Source organism: Ovis canadensis, chromosome 9 (genome assembly GCF_042477335.2).
Source record: "Ovis canadensis isolate MfBH-ARS-UI-01 breed Bighorn chromosome 9, ARS-UI_OviCan_v2, whole genome shotgun sequence".
Taxonomy (NCBI): domain Eukaryota; kingdom Metazoa; phylum Chordata; class Mammalia; order Artiodactyla; family Bovidae; genus Ovis; species Ovis canadensis.
The window spans coordinates 45,420,033-45,438,804 of record NC_091253.1 but is presented as its reverse complement, the minus strand read 5'-3'; the positions used below and the strand labels follow the sequence as shown (position 1 = coordinate 45,438,804).

At 38.4% G+C, this 18,772-nt stretch overlaps 1 protein-coding gene across 2 annotated transcripts in view; it reads right to left on the bottom strand.

Annotated features, from left to right (window-relative positions):
- RP1 (RP1 axonemal microtubule associated) overlaps positions 1-18,772 on the bottom strand; it is a 140,435-nt gene that overhangs the window by 67,348 nt on the left and 54,315 nt on the right. For both annotated transcript variants that reach the window (XM_069600019.1, XM_069600020.1), the window contains exons 4-6: positions 18,433-18,596; positions 17,016-17,102; positions 13,959-14,091 (exon numbers count right to left, since the gene is read on the bottom strand). In XM_069600019.1, coding sequence (XP_069456120.1) covers positions 13,959-14,091; positions 17,016-17,102; positions 18,433-18,596 — 384 coding nt within the window. The remainder of the gene's footprint in view (positions 1-13,958; positions 14,092-17,015; positions 17,103-18,432; positions 18,597-18,772) is intronic.

Here is an 18,772-nt window from a genome sequence, read left to right as displayed (position 1 = left end):
AGCTGTGAAAAGAAGAGAAGGGAAAAGCAAAGGAAAAAAGGAACGATATAAGCATCTGAATGCAGAGTTTCAAAGAATAGCAAGGAGAGATAAGAAAGCCTTCTTCAGCGATCAATGCAAAGAAATGGAGGGAAACAACAGAATGGGAAAGGCTAGAGATCTCTTCAAGAAAATTAGAGATATCAAGGGAACATTTCATGCAAAGATGGGCTCAATAAAGGACAGAAATGGTATGGACCTAACAGAAGCAGAAGATATTAAGAAGAGGCAGCAAGAATACACGAAAGAACTGTACAAAAAAGATCTTCACGACGCAGATCATCACGATGGTATGATCTACTCACCTAGAACCACACATTCTGCACTGTGAAGTCAAGTGGGCCTTAGGAAGCATCACTGTGAACAAAGCTAAGTGGAGGTGATGGAATTCCAGTTGAGTTATTTCAAATCCTAAAAAATGATGCTGTGAAAGTGCTGTACTCAATATGCCAGCAAATTTGGAAAACTGAGCAGTGGCCAAGGGACTAGAAAAGGTCAGTTTTCATTCCAGTCCCAAAGAAAGGCAATGCCAAAGAATGCTCAAACTACTGCACAATTACACTCATCTCACACGCTAGTAAAGTAATGCTCAAATTTCTCCAAGCCAGGCTTCAACAATACGTGAACCATGAACTTCCAGATATTCAAGCTAGTTTAGAGAAGGCAGAGATCAAATTGCCAACATCTGTTGGATCATCAAAAAAGTAAGAGAGTTCCAGAAGAACATCTATTTCTGCTTTATTGACTATGCCACAGCCTTTGACTGCATGGATCACAATAAACTGTGGAAAATTCTGAAAGAGTTGGGAATACCAGACCACTTGACCTGCCTCTTGAGAAATCTGTATGCTGGTCAAGAAGCAACACAGGACATGGAACAACAGACTGGTTCCAAATAGGAAAATGAGTATGTCAAGGTTGTATATTGTCACCTTGCTTATTTAACTTTTATGCAGAGTACATCATGAGAAGCACTGGGCTGGATGAAGCACAAACTGGAATCAAGATTGCTGGGAGAAATATCAATAACCTCAGATATGCAGAGGACAACACCCTTATGGCAGAAAGTGAAGAAGAACTAAAGAGCTTCTTGATGAAAGTGAAAGAGGAGAGTGAAAAAGTTGGCTTAAAGCTCAACATTCAGAAAGCAAAGATCACGGCATCCAGTCCCATCACTTCATGGCAAATAGATGGATAAACAGTGGAAACAGTGGCAGACTTTATTTTGGGGGCTCCAAAATAACTGCAGATGGTGACTGCAGCCATGAAATGAAAAGACGCTTTCTCCTTGGAAGGAAAGTCATGACCAACCTAGACAGCATTTTAAAAAGCAGAGACATTACTTTGTCAACAAAGGTCCTTCTAGTCAAAGCTATGGTTTTTCCAGTAGTCATGTATGGATGTGAGAGTTGGACTATAAAGAAAGCTAGTGCCGAAGAATTGATGCTTTTGAATTTTGGTTTTGGAGAAGACTTTTGAGAGTCTCTTGGACTGCAAGAAGGTCCTGCCAGTCCATCCTAAAGGAAATCAGTCCTGAATATTCATTGGAAGGACTGATGTTGAAGCTGAAACTCCAATACTTTGCCCACCTGATGTGAAAAACTGACTCATATGAAAAGACCCTGATGCTGGGAAAGATTGAAGGCAGGAGTAGAAGGGAATAACAGAGGATGAGATGGTTAGATGGCATCACCCACTCAATGGGCATGAGTTTGAGTAACTCCAGGAGCTGGCATGCTGCAGTCCATGGGGTTACAAAGAGTCAGACATGACTGAGTGACTGAACTGAACTGAACTCTGATTACTGGCTTGATTGCTCTCTCCCCTTCTGACTCTCCCTTTTCTCCCCAGGTCACCTCTATCTCCTCCCTCCCCCTTCTCTTCTCTACCTAAGTTGTGAATCTCTCTGGGTGTCCGGGCTATGGAGAACACTTAGGGAACTGATTACTGGCTAGATTGGTCTCTCCCCTTTTGACTCCCACTCTTCTCCTCTTGGTCACTTCTATCTCCCTCCTCCCTCTTCTCTTCTCCATGTAACCCTGTGAACCTCTCTGGGTGTCCCTCTTTGTGAAGAATCTTTTCACCATTAACCTAGATATTTTATTATCTGTGCTGTATGGATGGAGAAGTCTTGAGGCTACTGTAAGAGTAAGACTGAAAGCCAGAGGTAGGAGGCTTAAATCCAAAACTTGAGAACACCAGAAAACTCCTGACTCCAGGGAACATTAATTGACAAGAGCTCATCCAAAAGCCTCTGTACCTACACTGAAACCAAGCTCCACCCAAGAGCCAACAAGTTCCAGAGAAAGACATACCATGCTAACTCTCCAGCAACGCAGGAACACAGCCCTGAACATTAAAATACAGACTGCTCAAAGTCACATCAAACCGATAGACACCCCAAAACTCACTACTGGTCACTTCACTGCACTCCAGAGAGAAGAAATCCAGCTCCACCCACCAGAACACAGACACAAGCTTCTCTAACCAGGAAACCTTGACAGGACGCTAGTCCTACCCCACACACAGGGAGCAACCTCCACAATAAAGAGAAACCACATTTTCAGCCTACAGAAAGGCCACCCCAAACACAGCAATCTAAACAAAATGAAAAGGCAGAGAAATATGCAGCAGGGAAAGGAACATGATAAGTGCCCACCAAACCAAACAAAAGAGGACGGGATAGGGAGTCTACCTGAAAAAGAATTCAGAATGATAGTAAAGATGATCCAAAATCTTGAAAACAAAATGGAGCTACAGATAAACAGACTAGAGACAAGGATTGAGAAGATGCAAGAAATGTTTAACAAGGACCTAGAAGAAATAAATAAGAGTCAATCAATAATGAATAATGCAATAACTGAGATCAAAAGCACTCTGGAGGGAAGCAACAGCAGAATAACTGAAGCAGAAGGTAGGATAAGTGAGGTGGAAGACAGAATGGTGGAAATAAATGAAGCAGAGAGGAGAAAACAAAAAAGAACTAAAAGAAATAAGGACAATTGCAGAGACCTCTGGGACAATGTTAAACACCCCAACATTCAAATCATAGGAATCCCAGAAGACAAAAAGAAAGGGCATGAGAAAATACTTGAGGAGATAATAGTTGAAAACTTCCCTAAAATGGGGAAGGAAATAATCACCCAAGTCTAAGAAACCCAGAAAACTCCACAGGATAAACCCAAGGTGAAACACCCCAAGACACATATTAATCAAATTAATGAAGATCAAACACAAAGAACAAATATTAAAAGCAGCAAGGGAAAAACAACAAATAACACACAGGGGATTCCCATAAGGATAACAGCTGATCTTTCAATAGAAACTCTTCAGGCCAGAATGGAATAGCAGGACATACTTTAAGTGATGAAGAGAAAAACCTACAACCCAGATTACTATACCCAGTAAGGATCTCATTCAAATATGAAGGAGAAATCAAAAGCTTTACAGACAAGCAAAAGCTGAGAGAATCCAGCACCACCAAACCAGCTCTTCAACAAATGCTAAAGGATCTTCTCTAGACAGGAAGCACAGAAAAGGTTTATAAACTCAAACCCAAAACAACAAAGTAAATGGCAATGGGATCATACTTATCAATAAATATCTTAAATGTAAATGAGTTGAATGCCCCAACCAGAAAAGACTGGCTGAATGGATACAAAAACAAGACCCCTATATATGCTGTCTACAAGAGACTCACCTCAAAACAAGGGACACATACAGACTGAAAGTGAAGGGCTGGTAAAAGATATTCCACGCAAAGAGAGACCAAAAGAAAGCAGGAGTAGCAATACTCATATCAGATAAAATAGACTTTGAAATAAAGGCCATGAAAAGAGACAAAGAAGGACACTACATAATGATCAAAGGATCAATCCAAGTTCAGTTTAGTTCAGTTGCTCAGTCGTATCTGACTCTTTGCAACCCCATGAATCACAGCACGCCAGGCCTCCCTGTCTATCATCAACTCCTGGAGTTCACTCAAACTCATGTCCATCAAGTCGGTGATGCCATCCAGCCATCTCATCCTCTGTCATCCCCTTCTCCTGCCCCCAATCCCTCCCAGCATCAGGATCTTTTCCAATGAGTCAACTCTTTGCATGAGGTGGCCAAAGTACTGGAGTTTCAGCTTTAGCATCAGTCTTTCCAATGAACACCCAGGACTGATATCCTTTTGGATGGACTGGTTGGACCTCCTTGCAGTCCAAGGGACTCTCAAGAGTCCTCCAACACCACAGTTCAAAAGCATCAATTCTTCAGCACTCAGCTTTCTTCACAGTCCAACTCTCACATCCATACATGACCACTGGAAAAACCATAGCCTTTACTAGACGGACCTTTGTTGGCAAAGTAATATCTCTGCTTTTCAATATGCTATCTATGTTGGTCATAATTTTCCTTCCAAGGAGTAAGTATCTTTTAATTTCATGGCTGCAATCACCATCTGCAGTGATTTTGGAGCCCAAAAAAATAAAGTCTGACACTGTTTCCACTGTTTTCCCATCTATTTGCCATGAAGTGACGGGACCAGATGCATGATCTTCGTTTTCTGACTGTTGAGCTTCAAGTCAACTTTTTCACTCTCCTTTTTCACTTTCACGAAGAGGCTCTTTAGTTCCTCTTCACTTTCTGCCATAAGGGTCATGTCATCTGCATATCTGAGATTATTGATATTTCTCCCGGCAGTCTTGATTCCAGCTTGTGCTTCTTCCAGCCCAGCATTTCTCATGATGTACTCTGCATATAAGTTAAATAAGCAGGGTGACAGTATACAGCCTTGACGTGCTCCTTTTCCTATTTGGAACCAGTCTGTTGTTCCATGTCCAGTTCTAACCATTGCTTCCTGACCTGCATACAGGTTTCTCAAGAGGCAGGTCAGGTGGTCTGGTATTCCCATCTCTTAAAGAATTTTCCACAGTTTATTGTGATCCACACAGTCAAAGGCTGTGGCATAGTCAATAAAGCAGGAATAGATGTTTTTCTGGAACTCTCTTGCTTTTTCCATGATCCAGCAGATGTTGGCAATTTGATCTCTGGTTCCTCTGCCTTTTCTAAAACCAAGAAGAAGGTAGAACAATTTTAAATATATATGCATTCAACATAGACGTGCCACAATATGTAAGGCAAATGCTAACAAGTATGAAAGGGGAAATTAACAGTAACACAATAATAGTGGGAGAATTCAATACCCCACTCACACATATGGATAGATCAACCAAATAGAAAATTAGCAAGGAAGTAAAGTAAGCCAGAGTGAAGTAAGCCAGAAAGAAAAACACCAATACAATATACTAACACATATATATGGAATTTAGGAAGATGGCAATGACGACCCTATATGCAAGACAGGAAAAAAGACACAGATGTGTATAACGGACTTTTGGACTCAGAGGGAGAGGGAGAGGGTGGGATGATTTGGGAGAATGGGAATTCTAACATGTATACTATCATGTAAGAATTGAATCGCCAGTCTATGTCTGACGCAGGGTGCAGCATGCTTGGGGCTGGTGCATGGGGATGACCCAGAGAGATGTTGTGGGGAGGGAGGTGGGAGGGGGGTTCATGTTTGGGAACGCATGTAAGAATTAAAGATTTTAAAATTTAAAAAATAAAAAAATAAAAAAAAATAAATTTGCAAAAAAAAAAAAAGAAAAGAAAATTAGCAAGGAAACACAAATTTTAAATGATACAATCAACCAGCTAGACCTAATTGGTATCTATAGGACATTTCACCCCCAAACAATGAATTTCACCTTTTTCTTAAGCACACACAGAAGATTCTCCAGGACAGATCACATTCTGGGCCATAAATCTAGCTTTGGTAAGTTAAAAAAAATTGAAATCATTTCAAGCATCTTTTCTGATCACAATGCAGTAAGATTAGATGTCAACTACAGGGAAAAAAAAACTATTAAAAATACAAACATATGGAGGCTAAACAACATGCTTCTGAATAACCAACAAATCACAAAAGAAATAAAAATATGCATAGAAAGAAATGGAAATGAAAACACAACAGCCCAAAACCTATGAGAGTCAGTAAAAGCAGTGCAATACAAGCTTATCTCAAGAAACAAGAGAGAAGTCAAATAAATAACCTAACTTTCCACCTAAAGCAACTAGAAAAAGAACAATGAAGCACCCCAGGGTTAGTAGAAGGAAAGAAATCATAAAAATTAGGGCAGAAATAAATGAAAAAGTAACAAAGGAGACTACAACAAAAAACAACAAAACTAAAAGTTGGTTCTTTGAGAAGATAGATGAAATAGACAAACCATTAGCCAGACTCATCAGGAAAAAAAGGGAGAAGATTCAAATCAACAAAATTAGAAATGAAAATGGAGAAATCACAACAGACAATACAGAAATAAAAAGGATCATAAGAGACTACAATCAGCAACTTTATGACAATAAAATGGACAACTTGGAAGAAATGGACGAATTCTTAGAAAAGTATAACTTTCCAAAACTGAACCAGGAAGAAATAGAAAATCTTAACAGACCCATCACAAGCACAGAAATTGAAACTGTAATCAAAAATCTTCCAATAAACAAAAGCCCAACACCAGATGGCTTCACAGGTGAATTCTACCAAAAACTCAGAAAAGAGCTAACACCTATCCTACTCAAACTCTTCCAGAAAATTGCAGAGGAAGGTAAACTGCCAAACTCATTCTATGAGGCCACCATCACCCTAATACCAAAACCAAAGAGGCCACAAAAAAGAAAACTACAGGCCAATATCACTGATGAACATAGTTGCAAAAATCCTCAACAAAATTCTAACAGAATCCAACAACATATTAAAAAGATCATACATCACAACCAAGTGGGCTTTATTCCAGGGATGCAAGGATTCTTCAATACTCACAAATCAATCAATGTGATACACCACATTAACAAATTGAAAGATAAAAACCATAAGATTATCTCAATAGATGCAGAGAAAGCCTTTGACAAAATTCAACATCCATTTATAATCAAACACCCTCCAGGAAGCAGGCATAGAAGGAACATACCTCAACATAATAAGACATATATGATAAATCCACAGCAAACATTATCCTAAATAGTGAAAAATTGAAAGCATTTCCCCTAAAGTCAGGAACAAGACAAAGGTGCCCACTCTCACCACTACTATTCAACATAGTTTTGGAAGTTTTAGCCACAGAAATCAGAGAAGAAAAAGAATTAAAAGGAATTCAGATTGGAAAAGGGGAAGTTAAACTCTCACTGTTTGCAGATGACATGATCCTCTACATAGAAAACCCTAAAGACACCACCAGAAAATTACTAGAGCTAATCAATGAATATAGTAGAGTTGCAGAGTATAAAATTAACACACAGAAATCCCTTTCATACCTATACACTAACAATGAGAAAACAGTATGGTTTTCTCATTGTTAAGAGAAATTAAGGAAACAATTCCATTCCCCATTGCAAAAAAAAAAAAAAAAAGGATAAAATACTTAGGAATATATCTACCTAAAGAAACAACAGATCTGTATATAGAAAACTATAAAACACTGATGAAAGAAATCAAATGTGACACAAATAGATGGAGAAATATACCATGTTCACAAATTGGAAGAATCAATATAGTGAAAATTAGTATACTACCCAAAGCAACCTATAGATTCAACGCAATCCCTATGAAGCTGCTGCTGCTACTGCTAAGTCGCTTCAGTCGTGTCTGACTCTGTGCGACCCCATAGACGGGAGTCCACCAGGCTCTCCCATCCCTGGGATTCTCCAGGCAAGAACACTGGAGTGGGTTGCCATTGCCTTCTCCCCTATGAAGCTACCAACTATATTTTTCACAGAACTAGAACAAATAATTTCACAATTCGTATGGAAACACAAGAAACCTCGAATAGCCAAAGCAATCTTGAGAAAGCATGGAACTGGAAAAATAAACCTACTGGACTTCGGGCTATACTACAAAGCTACAGTCATCAAGACAGTATGGTACTGGCACAAAGACAGAAATATACATCAATGGAACAAAATAGAAAGCCCAGAAATAAACTCATGCACCTATAGACACCTTATCTTTGACAAAGGAGGCAAGAATATACAATGGAGAAAAGCAATCTCTTTAACAAGTGGTGCTAGGAAAACTGATCAGCCATTTGTAAAAGAATGAGGCTAGAACACTTTTTAACACCATACACAAAAATAAACTCAAAATGGATTAAAGATCTAAATGTAAGACCAGAAACTATAAAATTCCTAGAGGAAAACATAGGCAAAACACTCTCTGATGTAAATCACAGCAGGATCCTCTATGACCCACCTCCCAGAGTAATGGAAATAAAAGCAAAAATAAACAAATGAGACCTAATTAAACTTAAAAGCCTTTGCACACTGAAGGAAACTATAAGCAAGGTGAAGAGACAGCCTTCAAAATGGGAGAAAATCATAGCAAATGAAGCAACTGACAAACAACTAATCTCAAAAATATACAAGCAACTCCTGCAGCTCAATTCCAGAAAAATAAATGACCCAAATTGAAAAATGGGCCAAAGAACTAAACAGACATTTCTCCAAAGAAGATATACAGATGGCTAACAAACACATGAAAAGATGCTCAACATTACTCATTATCAGAGAAATGCAAATCAAAACCACAATGAGGTACCATCTCATGCCAGTCAGAATGGCTGCTATCCAAAAATCTACAAACAATAAATGCTGGAGAAGGTGTGGACAAAAACGAACCCTCTTACACTGTTGGTGGGAATGCAAACTAGTACAACCACTATGGAGAACAGTGTGGAGATTCCTTAAAACACTGGAAATAGAACTGCCATATGACCCAGCATTTCCACTGCTGGGCATACACACCAAGGAAACCAGAACTGAAAGAGACACGTGTACCCCATGTTCACTGCAGCACTGTTTACAACAGCTAAGTCATGGAAGCAACCTAGATGTCCATCAGCAGATGAATGGATAAGAAAGCTGTGGTACATATACACAATGGGATGTTACTCAGTCATTTAAAAAAATGCATTTAAATCAGTTCTAATGAGATGGATGAAACTGGAGACTATCATACAGAGTAAAATAAGTCAAAGGAAAAACACCAATACAGTATATTAACACATATATATGGAATTTAGAAAGATGGTAATGATGACCCTATATGCAAAAGACAGCAAAAGAGACACAGAGATAAAGAACAGACTTTTGGACTCTGTGGGAGAAGGCGAGGGTGGGATGATTTGAGAGAATAACATTAAAACATATATATTACCATATATGAAATAGACTGCCAGTCCAGGTTCAATGCATGAGACAGGGCGCTCAGGGCCAGTGCACTGGGACGACCCTAAGGGATGGGATGGGGATGGAGGTGGGAGGCGGGGTTCAGGATGGGGGACACATGTACACCCATGGCTGATTCATGTCAATGTATGGCAAAAACCACTACAATATTGTAAAGTAATTAGCCTCCAATTAAAATAAATAAATAATTTTTTAAAGATATTCATACTACTCATGAAAACATATAGTGTGATTTGAAGTGGTCTCAAATTAGCTGTAAATATATATTTGTAAACTCTAGGGCAACCACTCAGAGAAGGCAATGGCACCCCACTCCAGTACTCTTGCCTGGAAAATCCCGTGGACGGAGGAGCCTGGTAGGCTGCAGTCCATGGGGTTGCTAAGAGTCGGACACGACTTAGCGACTTCACTTTCACTTTTCACTTTCACGCATTGGAGAAGGACATGGCAACCCACTCCAGTGTTCTTGCCTGGAAAATCCCAGGGACGGGGGAGCCTGGTGGGCTGCCATCTATGGGGTCACACAGAGTCGGACACGACTGAAGTGACTTAGCAGTAGCAGTAGGGCAACCACTAAAAAATTTTTAAGTGTCACAGATATGCTTTAAAAAAAGAGAGAGAGAGAAATAGAATGAGTTTCTCAATTGAATGTTCACTTGAAGCCACAAAAGACAGAAAAAGAGTAAAATATAAATATAGGAATAAAGAATAAGAGTAACAAAAATAGTAGCAAATACAGTAGATATTAATCTGATTATATCAATAACTACTTTGAACATCATGATTTTAAAAAAACAGTTGAACAACAGAGATTGTCAGAGTGAATCCAAAAATAAGACCCAACTATATGTTGTTTGGGCTTCCCAGGTGGCACTAATGGTAAAGGACCCATCTGCCAATGTAGGAGATATAAGAGATGCGGGTTTGATTCTGGGTCAGGAAGATCCCCTGTAAGAGGACATGGGAACTCACTCCAGTATTCTCACTTGGAGAATCCCATGGACAGAGGAGCCTGGTAGGCTACGGTCCATGGGGTCACACACAGATAGACATGACTGAAGCGACTTAGTACACACACACATATGTTGTCTACAAGAAAACCAGTTTAAAAGTAAATATACACATAAATTAAAAGTAAATTGATGGAGAAAATATAGCCTGCTAACACTAATCTAAAGAAAACAGGAATAGTTGTATTAATTTCAAACAGCTGCTGCTACTGCTGCTAAGTCGCTTCAGTCATGTCTGACTCTGTGTGACCCCATAGACGGCAGCCCACCAGGCTCCCCCATCCCTGGGATTCTCCAGGCAAGAATACTGGAGTGGGTTGCCATTTCCTTCTCCACTGCATGAAAGTGAAAAGTGAAAGGGAAGTCGCTCAATCGTGTCCGACTCTTAGCGACCCCATGGACTGCAGCCTACCAGGCTCCTCCACCCATGGGATTTTCCAGGCAAGAGTACTGGAGTGGGGTACCATTGCCTTATCCCGAAGTGAGGCTGCAGAGAACTAACTTTCAAACAGAACACATGTCAAACAGGAAAGGCTTTCAGGAATAGAGCATTTCATAATAATAAAAGGGTCAATTCCCCAAGAAGACATGATAATCCTTAATGTTATGATAGATAGTGATAATCCTAACAGAGCATCAAACTATAGAAGGTAAAACTGATAGAACTGCAGGGAGAAAGAGATATATCCACTACCATAGTGGAGGCTTCAACACTTCTCTCTCAGAAATGGATAAATCCCATGGCAGAAAATCAGTAAGGACATAGGTGAACCCAATAACACTACTGATCAATAGTTTATAATACACGTCAATAGATTATTTCATACAACAGCAGAATACATATTTTTCCCGCGCTCACATGGGATAGTTACCAGGATAGACCTCAGTCTGGGCCATAAAACACACCTAACAAACTTAGAACAGAAATCATACATTGTCTGCTTCCAGACCACAGTGGAATTAAAACTAGAAATCAATAACAGAAAGATAACTAGAAAATCCCATAACATATGGAGACTAAATAACACACTTCTAAATAACACATGGGTCAAAGAAGAACTCCCAGGAGAAATTTTTAAATGTTCTGAACTAAGTGAAAATGAAAATACAACTTATCAAAATTTGTGGGATGCAGAAAAAAGTAATGCTTAGAGAAAATTATAGCACTGAATGTATACATTAGGAAAAAAAGATCTAGAGTTAATCATCTAAGTTTTGGAAACTAGAAAAAGAAGAACAAATTAAATCCAAAGGAAGTAATAAGAAAAGAAATAAGACTTAGAGCAGAAATCAATGAAACTGAAAACAGTAAATCAATAGGAAAAAAAAAATCAATGAAACCAAAAGCTGGTTCTTTGAAAAGATCAATAAAATTGATAAGCCTCAATCCAGGCTAACTAAGCAAAAAAAGAGAGAGGATACAAGTTACAAATATTAGAAGTGAAACAGGGAGAACCACTATAGATCCTGTGGAAGTTTTAAATGATAATAAAAGAACATCATGGAAAATTCTATTTCCACAAATTTGATAACCTCGATGAAGTGAAACAATTCCTTGAAAAACACAATCTGCCCAAACTCTCACAAGAAGAAACAGAATTTCAGCTTTGTAAGATGAAAAAGTTCTAGAGATCTGTTGCACAACAGTGTGAATATACTTACCAAACTGTACATTTTCAAATGTTTAGAACAGTAAATTTAATGTTATGTATTTGTTACCACAATAAAAAATATATATATGCATATTACATTGATACATATGTGTGTATATACATCAATCCCTGGGTTGGGAAGATCCCCTGGAGAAGTAAATGGCAATCCAGTATTCTTGCCTGAAGAATCCCATGGAAAGAGGAGCTTGGCAGGCTATAGTCCATAAGGTCACACAGAGTAAGACACAACTGAAGCAACTTAGCACACACACAACAATTACCGTAGGGAAGGCAAGGGAAACCAGTATGTATTTGCAGAAAATGCCTCCTTTGAGCAATTTTACAATTAAAATGAGAGATGAAGAAGCAAACGTGACCTCTGCATCATTACTAACAGTGGGTAGGACAGGGCACCTAGGGAATGTCTCCCCCACCAGGTGAAGGGTGGGCTGATGAGGAAGAGTGTTGAGAAGAATACTCAAAAAGTGTTGAGGGAAAGGCTTATGAACGGTGAGAACAAGGCTCACATGAGCCTTCACTTTTCAGCAAACAGAACTATTCATATCTTTTCAAAAATATTTTAACTTCAAAAATTTAACAAATAGTTCATTACCATATTTAAAAACCACCAAGGAATTATCGGTCTCTGCAAATTTTTCAGCAACTCATGCTTCCTATTAAGTTACACAAGTTATTATGTGAAAAGTGTTACTCCCTCAGTCATGTCCAACTCTTCTCAGCCCCATGGACTGGAACCCACCAAACATCTCTGTCCATAGAATTTTCCAGGCAAGAATGCTGGAGTGAGTTGCCATTCTCCATCTCTCCAGGGGATCCTTCTGACCCAGGGATCAAACCCAGGTCTCCCACATTGCAGACAGATTCTTCACTGTCTGACCACCAGGGAAGCCCAAGTTATTACATACCTAAACATAGTATTAGCTTCTATGACATTGTGGAGCTCTTCTTCAACTTCACATAATACTTATCATTTATTTCTTTAGAAAATTAAGATATCATATTTTTTGTGCTCTTTTTTTTTAACTTTAAAATATTGTATTGGTTTTGCCATACTTTGACATGAATCCACCACAGGTGTACATGAGTTCCCAATCCTGAACCCCCTTTCCACCACCCTCCCCATATCATCTCTCTGGGTCATCCCAGTGCACCAGCCCCAAGCATCCTGTATCCTGTATCGAACCTAGACTGGCGATTCATTTCTTACATGATAGTATACATGTTTCAATGCCATTCTCCCAAATCATCCCACCCTCTCCCTCTCCCACAGCATATTTTTAATAGACAATGTTCTGAACTGGAGAAATATCTGTTTTTATCAATTGCCCATCTAATAATTCCCTTTTCCTGTTCTCCTCCAAAGCAGAAGCCAGCAGACACAAGAGCAAACATATATTTGGACAGAATCACCCTAAATTCATGTGGCCATGAGCAGTGACTGTCAAACTCTAAACACACCCTATTTCTCATCCACATTTACACAAGTCCTGATCGCACCCCTGCTTTTGGCCAAATGCTCAGGAAGTTATTGAGCCATCCTGTTTTCATTTTCAAATCAAATAGATAAATTTTCAAAAATAAGGCTGAGCCTGATAAGCAAAGCATACATTGACTTGTATGTTTTCAGCCCAGGAATAACTTCATTGGACATTCAATTCTCTCATGACCTTCTAAGAATAAATTTTCTGTTTTTGATTAAGAGGCATTTCAGTCGACCTGCCTACAGGCTTAACTGTTGACAAGAACATATTCCTGAATGCCAGTACATGAAACAACTAAAAAATATTTAGATGCAGCTGTCATTCCTGCAGAGGCAATTTGTGAGAAGTAAGCAGTTTCTTAATCATTCACTTATTTATTTACTCAACATGGGTTCAGTTTCCCTGTCCTTCAACATTTAGGCAAGCAAGCATTATTCGTGCTACCTGGAGTGGATCTGCCCTACCTGGAAGGATGGGCTGCCCCTTGTTCAAAACAGGAAATTCTCGACAGATTTCCCCATCCTCTTGATCTCGTGCCAACCATCGTTGAACAGGTATGTGAAACTGTCTTCCAGCATTCAGGTCCCACAGTTTGATCTATAACAGAAACAGTATGACTTCTAAAGAACACAATACATTATCAAAGAGTCAAATACAATTTTGTGTCCAAGCCTGACACTGAAGAAGGCTTTCAACTTTCTTTTAGTAAAAGCTGTTGAACACTTCACAAGAAAAGTGCTAATTTCTTCTATTGCTATCTCAAGTACAATGGCATTTCTTTTCTCTAATTTGAAATTTTTCAGTTTCTTATTTCTCTATTCTGAAATGCCAAACATGCCAATTTCCTCCTAAATTTTCTAAGAGTCATCCATATTTTCCTATTTGGAAATATAATTACAATTTTTAAAAATCTATTACTTCCTTGTTCCAACCTCTTAGTAATGACTTTTTTTAATTTTAAAATGATTTTCTAAAACACTAGCATGAGCTTAGATTTCATGCAATACAGATTCAGATCAATATAGTTCCTTCTTTGGGTTCCTAGCAATTACAGACATTCAAAGTATCATTCTTTATTTGGTACCTATTATACAGTATTAGGGCTTCCCGGGTGGCTCAGATGGTAACGACTCTGCCTGCAATACAACAGACCCAGGTTCAGCCCCTGGGTCAGGAAGATTCCCTGGAGAATGGAATGACTACTTATGCCAGTATTCTTGCCTGGAGAATTCCATGAAAAGAAGAACCTGGCAGGCTACAGTCAATGAGGTAGTAAACAGTCAGACACAAATGAGGGACTAACACTTTCTATACCATATTTTATCTTGGACTTAAACAAAGATGTTAATAAATTCTGGTAAGATCAGACGAATGCCCCCAAATCACTGAAAAGTAGAAATACGTTTTCTGATTCTAAAATCTAGCCTTTGATGAGTAGGGTACTATTATTCTTTTAAAAGCTTCAATGAGCTCTTGTTTTTTCTGTTAAATTAATCTTACTATCTTTAAAATGTCTTAAATCGGAGATTTTCAACTTTACTGTGCTTAGAAAATCACATTGTAATAAAGGTAGATTGTTGATTCCTAAACCTACTGTCTCCATGGGCCCTGGTAAACCCCAGAAACCTGCATTCATAAAATCCCATCACATTTTAAGCAAGGCTCCCCAAAAACAGAATCCATTCCCTTCTGCCACCACTATTTGGTCAGGTTTTTAATTACAGTCCAAGGAAGACCATTTGAGAAATACAAAATAAATTACCATTTGAAATGCTTTATTTTGTAAACTTCCTTAAATAAACTATAAAAAACAAGATGAAGTTCATAAAAGCAACATGATTATTTTATGGACTGTGGACATGTATCATTATTGCTATAAAGGCTCTGTGTTTTCATTCAAATCCCTTCAAGTTATAGGCACAAGTTAGCTTACTTAAAAATTTACATTTCAAACTTCTAAACAGTACTATAAAAATTCAACAGAAAATCCTCTACCTATTATCTAGCATCTTGATTTGCTAGTTATGTAAGGGTGTTATATACTCAGGATAAGACCTTGGATGAAAAACATCTCCTTTTCACTGGTGCTGAAGGACGGGTGAGGTAAACCTCAGGCAAACATGTGGCCTTGCAATGAGAGAGGAATCGCCATAGACAGAAACACACTAAAAACTTTCGGCCTGACACTTTTGTTTTTCCTTGACAATATTAAATAACTTTTTCAGATCACTTAACCACTGTCTCAGCATCCCAGCTTCATAATCCACATAATATTGCTTATTGGTTACTAACCAAATAAGTTAGTGACCACTTTCATAAATTAGTTTAGCTCACTAAGAGAGAAAAATAAAAGACAGTATTATCATATATAATCATTTACATATTAATGTGGATACCATACTTCAAAAGCTCTAAATAGCATAAAAAAGTATCTTATATAGAAGCCAGGCAGTAATCCTGAATTTTGAAATCTGACTTCTACACTCTGTGTTTTCATAAAGTAAATTTCATTTTTGCATTCTGCTTCAGGATCTTTTGTGTCTTTAATGTAAAAGAATGGCATTATTAATAAATATATATTTATGCTAATGAAATAAAACATATTTACTCATCTTCCATGAATTTTTCATTAACTTTCTCATATATTATAAAACTGTAGAAGAAGTTTGCCAAGAATATCAGGGGTTTGACTGGGTGTTCTTTGCCTTTTGAGAACTTGCTTAAAGATTATTTATTCTGAAATGACAAAAGATGTAGATACCATACATAAAAAGGGATGACAAGTTGTGTGACTTCCAGTGTTAAAGAGGTGCATTTCTGCAGTCACTGGAATAAGTAAAATTTTTAATTCTGAACAATGTAGAAAATTTAAGCCTTCTTTTGCTCCTGAAAGTATTCAGGGAACATTATGTCACTTAGCATGAGTAGAGTAAATTTGAGGGGTGGCATTCCAGTCTAGTAGATAATTATTTCACCAAGGGAAATGAACTATTTTTACAACTCTTCTGAAGCAGGTAACGTCCACCTAGTCATGTTTCCATCACTATTACAACCAGGTGGCGCTAGTGGTAAAGAACACACCTGCCAGTGCAGGAGATATAAGCAATGTGGGTTCAGTCCCTGGTTGGGGAAGATCCCCTGGAGAAGGGCATGGCAACCTGCTCCAGCATTCTTGCCTGGAAAATCTCATCGACAAAGGAGCCTGGCAGGCTACAGACCATAGGGTCGCAAAGTTGGACATAACAAAGGTGACTTAGTGCACAACCGTATCAAGAAGCAGTGTGAGTTTTTACAGAGTCCCAAGTGTTTTCTTTGCAAAGAGGTGAGAGGACTGTTTGGTTGAGGTGCTTCTCTCAATTAATTAGGTGTTAAATTATTAATAGCACATGATATTGCTCCCTTGAGGAATACACTGACTAAAAGACCCAGATTTGACTCCATCAGCTCACAGTACAAAGTCTGATTCCCAAGCAGGATTTACAAGGATGTGGCGAAGGATGGAAGTGTGGGTACCTCTTTACCTCTTTACAGTGCCAGGAAGGGGAAAGCCCGGAGTTGGTGTGACCGACACGGATCTTAAAGAGCATCCCAATGTCTCCAACCGTGATCTGTAAAGGAACCACAGGGATTTTTTTCTGCGTAATTTCATAAAATCCATTTTTAAAACCTTCTATTACAATATTATATACTGATAGAATAATCAATCAACAAGATCTTAAAATTATACAAATTTACACACCTAATAACAGAGTGCCAAAATATATGAAGCAAAAACGGACAGAACTGAATGAAGAAATATTTTACAAAAACTGTCAGAGACAATTTGAATAACTCCCCTCTTTGAATAACTGTAGAACAACTAAACAGAAAATCAGTAAGGAAACAGAGGACTTGAACAACATTACACACCAACTAGATCTAACAGACAGAAGGTTCCACTCCAACAAGCAAGAATACAGAGTTTTCCTGTGGCTGATTCATGCTGATGTTTGGTAGAATCAATGCAATATTGTAAAGCAATTCTCCTTCAACTAAAAATAAATAATTTTAAAAAATAGTAATAGAGTTTTCTCAAATACACATAGAATATTCTCCAAGACAGATTATATGTTATGTCACCAAGTAGGCTTTGACAATTGAGTATCTTTTCTAACTATAATGGAATGAAACTAGAAATAAATATAAGAAAGAAAACTGGAAAATCCCCACATATGTGTAAATTAAACTACATACTTCAGCAATGAATGAGTCAAAGAAATTGCAAGGGAAATTTAAAAATATCTTGAGATGGATGAAAATAACATACAAAAAACATAATGGAGGGGACATCCCTGGAGGTTTAGTGGTTGAGAATCTGCCTTTCGATACAGGAAAACGTGGGTTTGATCCGGTGGGGGAACTAAGATGCCAGGTGCTGTTTGGCAACTAAGCCCACATGCCAAAACTACTGAGCCCACATGAGCACTGAAATGAAAACAGTTCCACTGCTGGTCTCCCCTGCTTCATCTTTGCTACCTCTGTTTCTCCCTATATCTTGATCTCAGTGGGTCTAGCCAAGACCTAACCACTTGCTGACAACTTCTGTGCTTTCCTTTATTTGATCATTTTTCCCTTTTGACCTTGACTTTTAGGCTTATTTGTTAAAGCCTCACACAGAAAGGCACAGCCCTTGCTCCTGACAGCCATGAGTACAGAAACAACAAATGCTGGTCATCCAGTATTTCTCTCTAGCTGTTGTCTCTTACCATATTGCAGTTTTACTTATGTGCAATCCGGAGCAAAAAAATTGCCACACACTACTTTTGACTGAGCTTCTGCAAGACACATGTTGTTATGATAAGAGGCACCCAATTCAACAGACTGCATTCATTCCAAAGTATTAATACCTACTAGATGCATCCCTTGCGTTATCAGCTTTTACTAAGTTTTGCTACTCACAGTAAATGTGTCTTCATGACCATCCTGAAATCGGGCTCCATCGGCTCCATAAAGATATATGGGGGCTGAACTTCTATGTTGTCCATACAATATAATATAAATCTGTGAGCTGGTCCCGGCATTTGGCAAGTCACTGGTGATTATGGAAACTTTCCAGTTACCACCTATACATGCACAAACAACACAGAGACTTACAACAACTTATATTTACGGAAGACTAGGGAGAGCAGGTCAACATGAAGCTGAGAGAGTCCAAGATGGACATAACTTACTTTTTTTCATTGAAAAGTGCTATAACACAGGATTTAGAGCTGATTTTTTAAATACTCAATAAAATGAC